The sequence below is a fragment of the Carassius auratus genome, chromosome 17 (assembly GCF_003368295.1).
Source record: "Carassius auratus strain Wakin chromosome 17, ASM336829v1, whole genome shotgun sequence".
NCBI lineage: Eukaryota > Metazoa > Chordata > Actinopteri > Cypriniformes > Cyprinidae > Carassius > Carassius auratus.
The window spans coordinates 14648463-14662695 of record NC_039259.1 but is presented as its reverse complement, the minus strand read 5'-3'; the positions used below and the strand labels follow the sequence as shown (position 1 = coordinate 14662695).

At 36.5% G+C, this 14233-nt stretch overlaps 2 protein-coding genes across 3 annotated transcripts in view; both read right to left on the bottom strand.

The window, feature by feature from the left end:
- The window catches only part of LOC113117380 (protein lin-52 homolog), a 13717-nt gene extending 8641 nt beyond the window's left edge, over positions 1-5076 (bottom strand). Inside the window, exons 1-5 of the mRNA XM_026286010.1 lie at positions 4989-5076; positions 4382-4456; positions 4140-4177; positions 3977-4043; positions 3639-3722 (exon numbers count right to left, since the gene is read on the bottom strand). Of these exons, the coding sequence (XP_026141795.1) occupies positions 3639-3722; positions 3977-4043; positions 4140-4177; positions 4382-4456; positions 4989-5007 (283 nt within the window). The 5' untranslated portion in view covers positions 5008-5076. The remainder of the gene's footprint in view (positions 1-3638; positions 3723-3976; positions 4044-4139; positions 4178-4381; positions 4457-4988) is intronic.
- A 937-nt stretch (positions 5077-6013) lies between these two features.
- On the bottom strand, positions 6014-13322 carry pomt2 (protein-O-mannosyltransferase 2). Of its 2 annotated transcripts, none has more exons than XM_026285970.1 (21): positions 12796-13322; positions 12632-12716; positions 12452-12556; positions 11218-11326; positions 11009-11117; positions 10761-10920; positions 10462-10568; positions 10276-10358; positions 10043-10152; positions 9764-9830; positions 9625-9676; positions 9448-9526; positions 9035-9186; positions 8852-8943; positions 8694-8770; positions 8504-8575; positions 8080-8139; positions 7897-8002; positions 7675-7815; positions 6859-6970; positions 6014-6642 (listed from the first exon to the last, which is right to left on the bottom strand). In XM_026285970.1, exons 1-21 carry the CDS (start codon positions 13065-13067, stop codon positions 6537-6539), a joined length of 2256 nt encoding a protein of 751 aa, XP_026141755.1. In that variant the 5' UTR covers positions 13068-13322; the 3' UTR covers positions 6014-6536. The 2 variants fall into 2 exon arrangements, with proteins under 2 accessions (XP_026141755.1, XP_026141754.1); XM_026285969.1 differs by having other exon boundaries at positions 9625-9685; positions 12796-13320.
- Positions 13323-14233: the final 911 nt, after the last annotated feature.

Sequence of the window (14233 nt, the reverse complement as noted above, 5' to 3'; positions counted from 1 at the left end):
ATATTTGACTTGATAGTTACACTACATGACATGTCTAGAGACATTTCTTGAAAATGGTACACAAACCACATGAAACCACCATAAATACAAACAGTAACTTAAAAACAAAACAAAAAATAAAACATGGCACATTATTCGATTGTATGTACTGTTTTAGATTTTTAAAAGACTTTTCAGTTTTCTTATCGTGGACACTCTTACTTTTTCTTGTGCCATATGTGCTCCTATCGTAGCATCTGTAATAGACAACAATTAAGATATCGGTCCAGGGAAACATTAAACTAACTATATTTATTTGAGTGCTACTTTACTGTAAAAACTTGCCGGAATGATATTAGGATGAATGCCAGTGTTTTTCTATATAATTACAAAGAAGTTTGAAAGTTACATAGCTAAATCCCAAAAGTAACAGCACACCTCTTCTCAAACAGCTGCACAGTTTGAGATATTAATTAGGTTTATTCCTCAGGGTTAGGGCATTTTGAAAACCCTTGGCACTATTAATAATAAATATAAAATGTCCTATGATCCTGCTGCTTATTTTTGCTACTAAACGCACAAAATATAAATCTTGTTAGACCTACAAGATGTTTCCAGATTATCCGACGCCCCATTTAAAAAAACACCCCCACTATTCCTCAAGTAGAAACAAGTGTGTTACATCATCTGTGCGAGCCGCCGCAGTGGAATCGGAGATATCATCAGCATCGCCTGAGGCCTGGCTGTCCCAGAGGAACACTCTCCATTCAATTACCTTCAATAACAGTAGTTATCAGTGTAGTGACTGGTGCTGTGGGAGCGGAGGGGCCTGATGAGCATGCTCAGCAGCCCCCCGACAGCAGCATTCATCACGGCCCGCAGCAGATGGGTACTAGGCACGCGTCAGGCCCTCCCACAACGACCCTGATCAGCGTCACTCAGCTAGGAGAGGAGGGGTAAACGTCCCCAAGGAGACCGGTGTGGCACATGTCACGCTCACACACACAAATAAATACACACACATGCACATGATAGCCTTATCTGCCTACGGTCGCACCCCTCATGTAGCAGTTCCAAATGAAAATGTGCTGATTCTCTAAAGATCAAGCCATTAGGATACTTAATATACTCTTATTTATACATTTTAAGCTGAACATAAGTACACGATTAATCAAAGCTTAATTTATGCTGCTGTTGATCATATTTTTTATCCCAAACATACGCGTCTAATGCATCTAAAGGCTTGGCATCTGCATGTACCTGAAGGTCGAAATAAATATCTAAAACAAATGTGTGGCTGATAACCTTGCCTTTGGGGTGACTTTTCACTGCCTGATTACATTATCCCCATTAACCAGATCAGGACTTTAATGGCTGTCGTGTCAAAGGTGCGGTAAATCTTTTTCCTCCTCCTCCTCACCCTCCCGTCTCCTAACACTAGCTCTCGTCAGCTCGTTTAAAGGCGCTGAAGAGAGAAAGAAACATGATGAAAAAGTAGCTCAGATTTACAAGGCTTCTCCTGACAGCTAGGAGAAGGAAGAAAATTAAACCACACCACATTAAAGGGCGCCGCGTTAAATGCTGCTCTGAGCCGAATGATAATCGTAATTTCATATCAGTCTCCTCCTCAGTGCAGAGGCTTTACATACCGGGAGGCTTATTTAAAATACCTTTACCGTATTTAATTATAGAATACTGAGAGGACGCAGAACGCAATTCTGTAATAGAACCAATTGATGTAAGCACAGCAAATTCTTCTACGTTCATGTTACAGGTCTTTAAATGATCTGCAAATGTGTAAAAACCAGAGACCACATTTTGAATTTGAACCATGTACTACAAAAAAAAAAAAAACATTATGATGTACACTAACGTTTTGTATGATTTTGTAATAATAACGTCTCTTAGGCTCTGCAAGACTGCATTAGTTTGATTAAAAACAGGTGACATATAACTGTAATTTATTATGTTTTAATGTGTAAAAAAAATAAATCATAATATATCTAATTTTTTTTTTCAAATGTTATTATTTTAAAATAATATTTTTGTAAAATGTTGACCAGTTTAAATTGTCCCGAATAGAAGTATTCCCTCTTTCAAATTCTTAACAGCTTAATGAATATTATATTTCATATTTTGCACTTTCTAGGTTACTAATCTAACTATATCGATCATGTAAACACCAACTGATGGTCAGACGTTCGTGTTCCCAATAAAGCACAAAATGCTCGTTGGATCATTCTCAAATTATGCTTGAGAACATGGTCATTCGGTTTTATGCTAAACTTGTGGAGCTCATGCAGCTGACTATTATTTCGCTCAATGGCATAAAGCTGTGACAAATTTTGTTTGGCATAATCTTGGTTGAACGAGCCGACTTTAATCATTTTCTCTTGATGGAGATTTTACAAATCAGCAGTGAGCTCACAAGGCGACCTCTCATCACTTCACCAGTATATTTTCCACATTACAGGACCAAGTCTAACCAGAGACTAAGGTAACCAGTGGGTGGGTATAGCCAAAGATATAGAAGAAACAAATGCGCAATCAAACTCACACTAAATCACAGTTTTGTGGTGCACCGGTTATATATTAGATGGAAAAGACCTGCTTTCAACATGGGAAATTAATTTTCTTCCTGTTAAAATGAAGAAATGTCTTGGAGCGTTGCATTCCTACATCATGAACAAGCAGAGGACAAAATAACAGGAGGGTGGAGACATCTAGGTTGAATTATTACACTGCTAGAAAGCATACTGAGTGCAAAGTCAAAGATATTAAATACAGGCAGAACCGACTCAGGCCTTTCCATTTGTAGAAAAAGGTCATTTATACATAGAAAAAGCAACATGGAAGCTGTACATAAAAGTGGCACCTTTACCCTAGAGAGTTGACACTGGACACAGATGTTTTCAATATTAAATGATGAACGTACTAGAAACATGAGATGTGATATTAAAAATATCAATTTGAAAAAATCTCTACTCAAATTTAAAAGAGTAATACAGGAAAGAATATATCAGGTCAGTGAGAAATTTCATTTATACAAGTTCAGAATAAAGTTGTTCAACATAATATGGCAAATTCAAGCAGACTGCTTATAGTTTTGAGTGTGAGATTTAACTAGATTCACCCTAGTTTCTCATTGAAAGGAAGGCTGCTAAGGGATTATTCTGAACATGCCATGAAAAGATCAAAATGTCAGAACTCACTTACTTTACAAATTACACAATATTTGTACATTTGATGGCCATTTTCAGAACACTTCTCTTTTCTGTAATCCTGCCAGTCTGGATTAATACTACATCTAGCAATTCTGTGAAAAAACCTTTCAGAGCTACTGGGCGACAAGCCAGTTCTGTTTAAATGTAGAGTGGGGATTTATTCAGGACTTACCAACTAAAATAACTGAATAAATATAAATAAATAAATAAATAAGTCACTTTTCTGGTACGTTACAGAGGATTTAGGTGCTAGATTGTTTATAATAATGTATATGTTTTAAAGAACCTCTATCATGAAGTTAACAGCAGGAGAAAATGGTTAATAGCAGCTCTTCTTGGCTAATATCGCCATCTAGTGGAGGATTTACAAAGTCTACAAGCCACTTCTTAGTGCACAAATGGTCTAAAGGTTTCAAAGAAACTAAGATTACTTACATTCTTCCAAACCCAACTGATAAGCCAGATTCTGCAGTCCCTTCACCTTCTCCATCAGATTAGCTGTGGTCAAACTTCCTAATTCTAATTGAAAACAACAACAAACATAAGAAGATTAATGCTTGTAGTGCCAATGCCAAAAATAAGAAAAGATCATAATACACACACACAAAATAATAATACCACTGATTTTCTAAATTCATATTGCAATTTCTCCAACCAGATTAAGCTCTTTAATTTAACAAAGCATGTATCAGACCGGTCCATAAAATAAACATGCTAAAATTATGCACCAAGAAGTTTTTATTTGTTTTGGTTTTATGAAAGAGGCAACAGACCTTTCAACATTTCAATATCTTCCGACTCCAGTTCAGCCATCCACTTGGGCGGAGAATTCGTGATTGGCTGGAACAACAAACAGAAGTCTCAATTTCATGTCTGAATGCAAACTTTTTTTAAAAAATATATATTTACATTTGTATAATTTGGTATTTTGCTCACGTTTTTGAAGGATGCAGCAAATTCAGAAACACCCGGTACTGTTAAAATGTTAAACAAGTACATGGGACTTACAAAAATGAACAATTCAAGGGTACATTAGAAAAGAAAAAAATATTTTACAAATATTTAAACATGCTTGTTTTTCAACAAACATTAGGGTATTATTTGGAAACGTGTGAATGTTACATCTTATAATATGTTATTTGAATTAAAATCAGTAATTATTAGACACTCAAACTTACACTGCTCCGGCCAAAGGTCAGGTGAAGCTCGGTCAAGTTTTTCAAAACTTAGCAGAGATGATTCAAAGTCCCCATCTAAAAAATAAATAAATAATTATATTTATATATAAATAAATAAATGACACATGCCATTTTTTTTATTCAGACACTGGTTTAAGTTTAAATGCTGTAACTTTTGGAGAAATAATGTAATTCTTTGAGTCACATGATTAGAGGAGAGGTTAGGTTATGTTTGTATTGATGTGATCCAGCTGAGCTAGCTGCACTGGATAGCAATGCTTTGGTAAAATAAACAAACAAAATAATACATATTTAAAAATAGAAACGAGATACAAAAGTACACTTTTTCCACATAACCGCTGCATCAATAACTTCGTATAATATTTAATATAGTAACCGATGTCGCTTGACACGTAAGTTAGCTTGTTATGACTGACTAAACAATTTTATGACGCTGTTCCAAGAGAAAAGCCTTTTTAGAAACTGAATTAATCAATTCTTTAAGAGGGTATGCTGACTAGCATAACAGTTTATAAGGTTTAATCGGTTATGTGCACTAGTATGATTACAACTAATGTTACCAGAGAAAAGAGGAATTAAAATTTACCTCCATTCGGAGACGCCATCTTGACAACTACACACGTGATTCGAGGCAGCCAATTGCTGAAGGCCGTGCATGCCTGTAGCCCCGCCTCTTGTGTTGTTGTTTTTTTTTCAATTGAACGTTCAAAATTACAGAATTCAACAGCAAGTTCTTCACGTTTCTCATATTTTCCACTTTTCTATATTATAGATCAGTGATATTTACACATTTTGTAAATATGTACATTTCGCCCTCTTGTGTTTTGTGAGATGTCGCAATCTTTTTTTTCTTACAGTCTAAGGTAGCAACAGTAAGACTTTCAGCTGACTTGAGAAGCAACATTATTGCTTACCATGGTGTTAATTTTATAAAATTGATTAGAATTTTTAAATAGTCAATTATACTATATTTAAGAAGATGCATCAGGATAACTTGAGATGTTAGAGATAATAGCAACAAAAACATCAACAGGGAATTAAATAGATCATTTATGCATTATCAACATTTCAGTGTTAATATAAAGTGATATGTAGCATTACTTAAATATGACAGAATAAGAGACTGTCAGATAAAGGATCAGACATTGCAAAGCTGGTTGAGATAAAGGGAGAAATCACCCAGATAAAGTTTCTTGAAGACAGTAAAGATTATAAAACCTGTGAGCAAAGATTAGTTTTGCAAGAAAATGTTAAACTTCAGTGATAAGATACTAAAGTGGGGTACAAACATACAGTCCAACACGAAAATACAATTTTCTTCTTAGCATTTCTCCTCATCTTAGGTTATGCTAAGTATTTTCAGTAAACTGTAATTATTTTTTATTTTTTGTATTTTCCTGTAGCTCAACTGGTAGAGCACTGCGCTTGCTTGCTTGGGGGTTCGATTCCCCGGGAACACATGATAGGTAAAAATTGATAGCCTGAATGCACTGTAAGTCGCTTTGGATAAAAGCGTCTGCTAAATGCATAAATGTAATTTAATTTTTAATTTTAAACGAATTTAAAAAGGTGTTGCTCTTAAACGCTAGGCAAATTAAGTCCAAATGCATGCACATTTTTGCAATGTATTCATTTCAGTCAGCCATTGATCTGCATTTAAAGCAACAATTACAGTAACACAATGACAAAGGGACACAGCTAATTATTTTGAAAATAATTAAAAGCTGAGGAATATAATAGTGTGATACATCAAAGGTTGCTGTTTTTGAATACACTAATTATTTTTTTATTTTTCCTCAGAAGAACAAAATGTGTAACAAATGAAATGTACAAAACCCAACTGAAGGAGTGAATATTTTCTACATCATTGGAGTCTTTAAATCTGAAACCTGAAAGGCACTTCATTACTTGTAATTTAGTTCAGTCCAGCTACAGCCATTAAACACCATCAAGCTTTAATGTAAAATACATAAATGTAAAATAAAAAAATAATATTTTAAAAAGTTTAAAATCACAGCCTAACAGCAGATTAAACACTGTACTTCCACAATGTAAAGAGCCAGTCAACATTTAAAAACTGACATGGTTAAAAAGATTATGCAGACCGGGACATTTCTGAATAGTCTAAAATGGTCTAAAACTCCCAGGAGTCCATCCACCTGAGGCCAGTCATGGACGAGGCAGGGTCTTGTGCCAGTGGCCCCCTCATACCATAGGAGAGAGGGTGGAAGAGATAAAAGCTGAAACAAGTAGAGATTCAAGTGTGAGATCAATATTAGAAATGGACTGAATTTGTGACCTAAAAAACATAGAACATTTGTACAACACACACAATTTCATTATTAGATAAAATTAATATACTTGGTTAATTTACAACAGCAAACATTGTAAATACAATCAAAGCTTAAAAGTGATATTAGCCCAAAAACAACTAAATTTTAATATTAGAGCCTTACCTGTAGATGAACCCTAACAGGAGTAGAAACTGACCTCCCCTCATAAGATGATGGGATATGGATGGACTAAAGAGAAGGTGTAAATTCTGGAGGAAGACGTCCAGAGTAATACCTTAAATAAAAGGTCATTAAATGTTAGAATTAAGTTTATTGAGGTAACATTGGTGTCTAAACATGCCAATTAATGCTGCCAAATTTGAAATATGTAGGCTTTTTTTTTTTTTTTTTACAGATTTAGACATTTAGCATTACGTCACTTGCTCCTCAATGGATCCTTTGTAGTGAATGGGTGCCGTCAGAATGAGAATCCAAATAACTGATAAAAACATCACAAGAATCCACAGGTAATCTAAATGTTTTCAGTCTAGAAATTAATTTCTTGTGAAGCAAAAAGCTGCGTTTATAAGAAAAAAATTCATAAAGATGTTTTTAACTTCAAACCATCGCTTTTGGCTAACATTCGAGTCCCCTATTTTTATAACACCGCTTTCTCTACTGTATGGAAAACAACATCTTGCGAATATCAGGAGAGAAGTATGCACAGATCAAACAAGTGAAAACAGTCAAAAACTGTTCTCAACAAATATTGCGAGGTTTTTAACAGATGTTTGGACTCATTCTGATGACACCCATTCGCTGAAAAGAATCCACTGGTGAGCAAATGATGGAACATCAGTGTAAATTTCTCCAAATATACATTATGGATGGCGTGAGGGTGAATAGATTTTCAGCAGATGTTTATTTTGTTGTAATTCAAAGAAGGCAGCTCTGACTGCAGTATAACTTATAGGACCAATGGCGTCCCCGCTGGCGTACCTGTGAGCATACTGCTGAACAACATGGCAGGAAAGTAATGGTGGTAGTAGAGTATGCGGCCCATGATGTAGAACGGGAGGTAGTGTAATAGCCATCCCAAAAGCAGCATCCCACCACCCTCCATGAGAGTGTGACAGTGCACTGAAAGACAACATCAGCTGTTTTAGACTGGTTCTGCGCGGCTCTTTTTTTAAGTACTGCACAATATGTAGTGCTGCTTACATTTCCTCATTCCCTCCATCTTCACTCCTCTCTGTTTTGCTAAAGATGCCACTGTCAGCATTAAAACAAACAGACCCAGACTCAAGAGATTCAGCCACCAGATGACCTGAGGGTAAAAGGTAAACTGAAGAAATGATACGACAAGAGATCTTAGGAAACAGAGCGCAGAAAAAAAACACTTACAGGGTTCCCGAGAAGATAAACGCGGTACTCGGTCTCATTCACTCCAGAAAACCTCAATCCCTATTATGAATAATGAATTATAATGAGATAGGACTTCAGTAGATGTGGCTCCTCAAAACAGTTTTGTTCGTTTTAAATAAACTTTTACTAAAGCGAATAAAAATCTATTAATAAAAAACATTTTCATTAGAAATTTTCAATATAAATAAAAACTGAATTTTTTTTTTGAAATGTTGAACTATAATAAATAAAACTGAAATAAAAATGAGACAGAAATATAAAAAAAGCATAAAAATGGCACACAAAATTACTAAAATAAAAATATAAAGCTTATTGAAAAATGATTAATTAATTATAAATAATAATGAAATATCACTTTAAAAAATAAAAATAAATAACTAAAAAATCTTTTTAGATATTCTACCTGATAGTTGATTGGCCAGTGCCAGGGTTTAGAGTTCATCTCGTTGTCTTTGGGCTTTAAACCACTGTTTCCCTGAACAAAAATACAAGGTTCACTAAACTTAAACCCATATACTTGAATTCATGATCCATTCTGAAGCAAAATCAACATTTTAAAAGGCAGATTTTTCTTTAGGGTGAGCTTATCTTACCCTGATCATCACAATATGAGACTCCCAGAGGACCTCCAGGAAAGTTGGTTTGAGCACTGAAAGACTGATGTTGGGCACTGTAGACGTAAAAAGATGTTACATGAAGAGCAAAGTAAAACCCATCCGATGGCACATTTCTGTCTATTTTATGAACATACGTTTAGGGTTGATGTGATCCTCAATGTTCCACTGTGTGTTGGGCGTCTCCTTGACATATGGGCTACACGTGACCTCCACTTGCTCCCATCCCCTGTAGAAGAGTAAAGTCCAGTTGAAATGGTTTTCTGTGTGTTATGCACTACAGACCCCATCTAAGGTTTCTGCTGAATGAACGCTCTCACCACTTGGGAAGAGTCTTTCCAGAGGAGCAAAGCACGCAGCCTGTAGAGCGATGGAGAAAACGCACTTTACTACGCAACACCTTCACCAGATCTCCTTTCTTCCCTCCACACACCTCCACCTGCCACAAGTCATTGACATCTCCGCTTCCATTCTGAAACGAAAAGCCATTCTGGTTTAAAATTTGTAATGCTACTCTATTGGAACTTATGAAAATGATTAATATTTATTTGGAGATTTTGTTTGATGTCAACTAGAAGGTCATCTTTTTGCTTGCAATGATCCAATCAGAAAATAAAAACAAAGCTGAATCTATTAAGCCGATAGAACACAAACCCTCCTAATCAATTGATAATGAAACATGGTTTCGAAAGTAATGCTAAAACATTATAATACAAGGAGTGGTAATACTCACAATGCCGTAACCTGTGACCTGCAGGTGTTTTTTGGTCAGTGGAGCTTCATGGAAATGACTATGAAGATTTCTTGTAGTTCTGATGAAGAAAATCAGGCGTGCACTGCTTTAAACTAACAGTTCATATCATTGTTTAGGCCATGACTATGTTACTTTCCCAAAAGACCTTGTACGTACTCTTTGTGTTCCAGTCTAATGATGTCACCATGTCGGACCAGTTCTGGTGGCCCTGTGAGATCTCAGAAGGGAACAGGAGATATTGATTCTTGTGCAGTGTTTCTCGAGAAATATGATGCAAACATGCACAAGAACTCACCGTCAGAGTTGTCAAGTCTCTTGACCAACCATAGGTTGTTATAATCTTTGTGCAAATAGGCTGTAACCTACATGAGGTAAGATGCAAAATAGATTTACACAGCAAGATGATTTCTCATTCATTTTCTTACTTACTCCAAACGTTTTAACAGTAGTGTTTTTAGAAATTCTGAACCAAATTAAGAATTACTGATCAGTTTTTAATCTCGAAACCTTCCGGAAATGTTACTGCAGTGCTGCTGTCAAACTGTCTGTAAAGAGTAAACAAAGGTGAAGTGACCTGCTGCTGGGGAGCTCCAACACCTTCTGGGTAGAGATGCCAGTGCGAGTGCAGATACCCTCCTGCTATTCGCAGATTCTTCACAGTTATGACCGAGCCATAGGCCAGATCTGTGTGGAGGGAGGGGTACAAGCCAGGACAGAGTCAGAAAATACCATCTTTTCACAATTCAAGTAAAAAAAAAGAAACCGAAGCAGTAAAAATGTCAAAACTTGAGCTCAAGTTGTTCTTACACTCTGGCATGGAGGCGTTGTGCAGATTGTTTCCAATCAAGCGAGACTGAAAAGCAGAGCTGAAGAAACCATCCCCAGGACCGCTGTGTATCGAAAAGAACAAAGCTTTAGCATTATTTTATTGTATCAGTGACCGATGATCTGCTTTAATAATAGAACAGAATATTAATATCGGCTCAGACGTACCTTCTGTTTAAGATGATAAAGTGAACAGCAAATATTGTAGTGTACAGGAACAATGGGAGCATTATCAACCCGAAAACTCGAGCGAATAAGTGCTTCCCAAAATCCAGCTGGTGAAAACGGGAAAATAGTGTCAATCACAACATGCAATAATGTTTAGAAGTTTGAAATCCGTACAATTTTTTTTCTCAGCATGGATGAGTTAAACCGATCACTTTGAACTGTATTTCTGATCAAATAAAAGCAGCCTTGTTAAACAGAAGAGATAATGTTCAAAGTCTTTAACTGGTTCTTATTCATACCAAAGACAAGCTGAGGTCCCCAAGCAGCCTCCACAGATCAAATACTGTGTTAATTCCCACCAAGAGGATGACAAACAGCCCAACAAACTTTACTCCCAGAGAGCCGGAGAGGCAGACCCCCGTCAGAAGCAGCCAGAACCACCAGGAGAAGCTGAAAGGCCTAGAGACAAGAAAGAAAATGTGCTCTACATTAGGTACATAAACTCGACCAGTAAAGCTTCATAGAGAACGGCTCCAGATAGCTCTACCTGAGTCTGTGTGTGTTGAATCTGACCATGCAGAGAACAGAGCCCATGATGAAAAACATGAGAATGGGATCCAGAAGAATGTACTGAGACAGGGTGATACAGCCAGTGTCTGTCGTAAAATGGATCAGTGGATTTAGATTTCGATCATCATCGTAATGCCCCCACTCAATACAGGCCAGCTCTGTGTCGATGATCACTTCCACACTCACCAAAGATCAGCAGAGAGGCTGCGATGAGCGCTGCTGGCGTAGATTGAGACAGCTCCAGGACAATGAGGAAGGAAAAAGGAGGAAGACAGGAACCGAGAGCTGCACAGAACTAAACACAAATTCATCACAGGGATTGAAGCGCACATTTGAAGAATAATACATCAGCAATGGAAGTAAAAGCTAACGGCAATTTCTTGGAAAGTACAATTCTTAATTTTACTCAAATAAATAAGTAAATAAATAAAACAAAGAGGTATCATACATATACATAATCAGAATAACTTTTGGACCTCCAAGCATATTTCAAATACAACTTTCAAAATATAGATTTGCATTTTTAATCTTGCAGCTACGATTTTGCATGGTTTAATAAAAAGGAAATTTACATTTTACATTTCATGATGTCCATGATAACGTAATATAATTTAACAATAATAAAAATAATATATATATATATATATATATATATATATAGTCTCGTATGCTGCATTTGATCGATCAAAATACAGTAAAACAGTCATATTTGGGTACATTATTGCAATTTAAAATAACTGTTTTCTAGCAGTTAACTTCCAGAACAAAAAATTTAAGATAATGTGCTCCTGTCTTTCTTTCTTCAGTCGTAAAGAAATTATGTTTTTTGAGGAAAACATTTTTCCAAAATTCAGTTTAAATGCAGTATCAAAGTGTTCTAAATAATCCCAGTCGAGGGAGAAGGGTCTTATCTAGCAAAACGAACTGATATTTTCCAAAAACATTTCTATTTTTTAACCTCAAACACTCATCTAGCTCTGCGTGAACTTTTTTCCCGGTTCATGGCAGTAGGGTTATGTCTAAAAACTCCCATTTCAATTTCTCCTCTAACTTCAAAATCATCCTACATCACGGTGTTACCTTTTTTCGTAAAATACCCCTTTTCCTCAGCTGGGATCATTTTGAAGCTGCATTTAAACTACATTTTGGAAGTTCATACACGGGGCACCATAGAAGTCCATTATACGGTGAGAAATCCTGAAACGTATTCCTCAAAAAACTATTTCTTTACAACTGAAGAAAGAAAGACATAGGAGGCGTGTACATTATATGTACATTTCTGTTCTGGAAGTGAACTACCGCTTTAATAAGTAAAAGCTATATTTCAATCATAATATGAAATTTGATGTAAAACTAATTGAAAAATAAACATTTTGGGGAAAAAAACGTTAGGATATTCATAAACTGAATTGGGATTTACCGCTCTCATCCCCCAGTAGTTGTGGTGCTCATATTTGTCCCCTGGTTTTATGAAGGGAAAGGTCCCATCATAGCCTGTCAGGTATCCAGCGAGGCCAATCAGCATCTGAGTGAGGAGTGTAGAAGCATTAATAAAATAATGCACATTATCTTAAAACTAGAAGGGGTCTGAAACCCATACCTTTCCAAGGGGTGGATGGACATCAAAGAAGAAGGTGCGGTTAATGTAATAGCTTCCCATTTTTCCGAAATGAGTCTCGTCCCAACTGCAAATGGTCCATAGTGTTCACTGATCGTGCATTGAAAGTAGATTTACAATCACAATTGTACACATCTAATACTCACCATACATGTGGAGGCTCAGTGATTTTGTAAAAGCGTGTACATACAGAGAGCACAAGCACCAGAACCAGAGTATAAACGGGCACATGGTCACCTCTGGAGGGAGAACTGAGCTGTCCTCCTCGTTTGGGGATCCTTTTACTCGCCCCATTAGAAGTCTCCCTAGAAGGCTGGGAAAAGCCCTCAATCCCCTCGTTTGTCGTGCATGTTTTTCGATGTCTTACAGCTGGGGTGTCTGGGCTTTGTGTGTAACAGTCCTTCTGTCTGCCGTCCATTAGCAGCTTTCTTGAAGACAATGAGTCATTATCAAAGTAACGTTGGCGAATCCACTATAAAGACAGTTTCTTCAGTCGCAGAGTTTAATTAATAAACAATTAATCATCACAGGATTTAACCTTGCTCATCAAGACAACCATCCTAATGCTTTCCAGCGCATGTTTGTTGTGCATGTCCATAAACTGTTGTGGATTGTTGGTTTGGGAGATATTGGAAATGTCTGCACTTTACTGTCACCTGCTGGACAGGAGAAGGACATGCGGCCACAGTGACTCCGGTGCGTGGCATTCCCAGATCAGCTCTGAAAGCTTAAAGGGATACTCCACCCCAAAATGAACATGTTGCCGTTTAATAATCACTTACCCCCTGTTGTTCCCAACCCGTAAAACTTTGTTCATCTTCGGAACACAATTTAAGATATTTTGGATGAAAACCGGGAGGCTTGAGACTGTCCCATTAAGTTAATTGCCAAGTAAAATACACTGCCAAGGTCCAGAAAAGTGAAAAGCATCGTCAGAATAGTCCATCTGTCATCAGTGGTTCAACCGTAACGTTATAAAGCGACGAGAATACGTGAATAAAACAAAAATAACTACTTAATTCAACAATTCCTTTGTCAACAGTCTCCTCTGTTTCTCTCCATATCACCGCATTCTGCATTTGCTGGTTATTTTTGTTTTATTCGCATACAAAAAGTATTGTCTTGGCTTTATAATGGTACGGTTAAACCACTGATGGCAGAAGGATTATTCTGACAATGCTTTTCAATTTTCTGGACCTTGACACTGTTATTTACTTGGCAGTCTATGGGACAGTCTCAAGCCTCCAAGTTTACATCCAAATAATTTTTAATTGTGTTCCGAAGATGAACAAAGCTTTTACAGGGTTGGAACGACATGGGGCGAAGTGATTAATTACAAAATTTTCATTTTGGGGTGGAGTATCCCTTTAATATGAAAGCTTTACATTATTATTAAATAATCAAGTAAAAGAAAGATAGATAGATAGATAGATAGATAGATAGATAGATAGATAGATAGATAGATAGAGTTCATGTTTCTGAATGATCTGTATAGATCAATGTCCATATATTACTGATCTACAATCAAAAATGATATAATTCTTAAAACTCTATTAGATGAGTAAAGGTCCGTTTGTATTCAGC

Coding starts and splice junctions, on each gene's coding strand:
- pomt2 (XM_026285969.1), bottom strand. CDS start 13,067: ATGGACGGCAGACAGAAGGACTGTTACACACAAAGCCCAGACACCCCA. Junction 10,921..11,008: donor TTCAACACACACAGACTCAG/GTAGAGCTATCT, acceptor TCTTGTCTCTAG/GCCTTTCAGCTTCTCCTGGT. Junction 8,003..8,079: donor TTTATCTTCTCGGGAACCCT/GTAAGTGTTTTT, acceptor TTTTACCCTCAG/GTCATCTGGTGGCTGAATCT.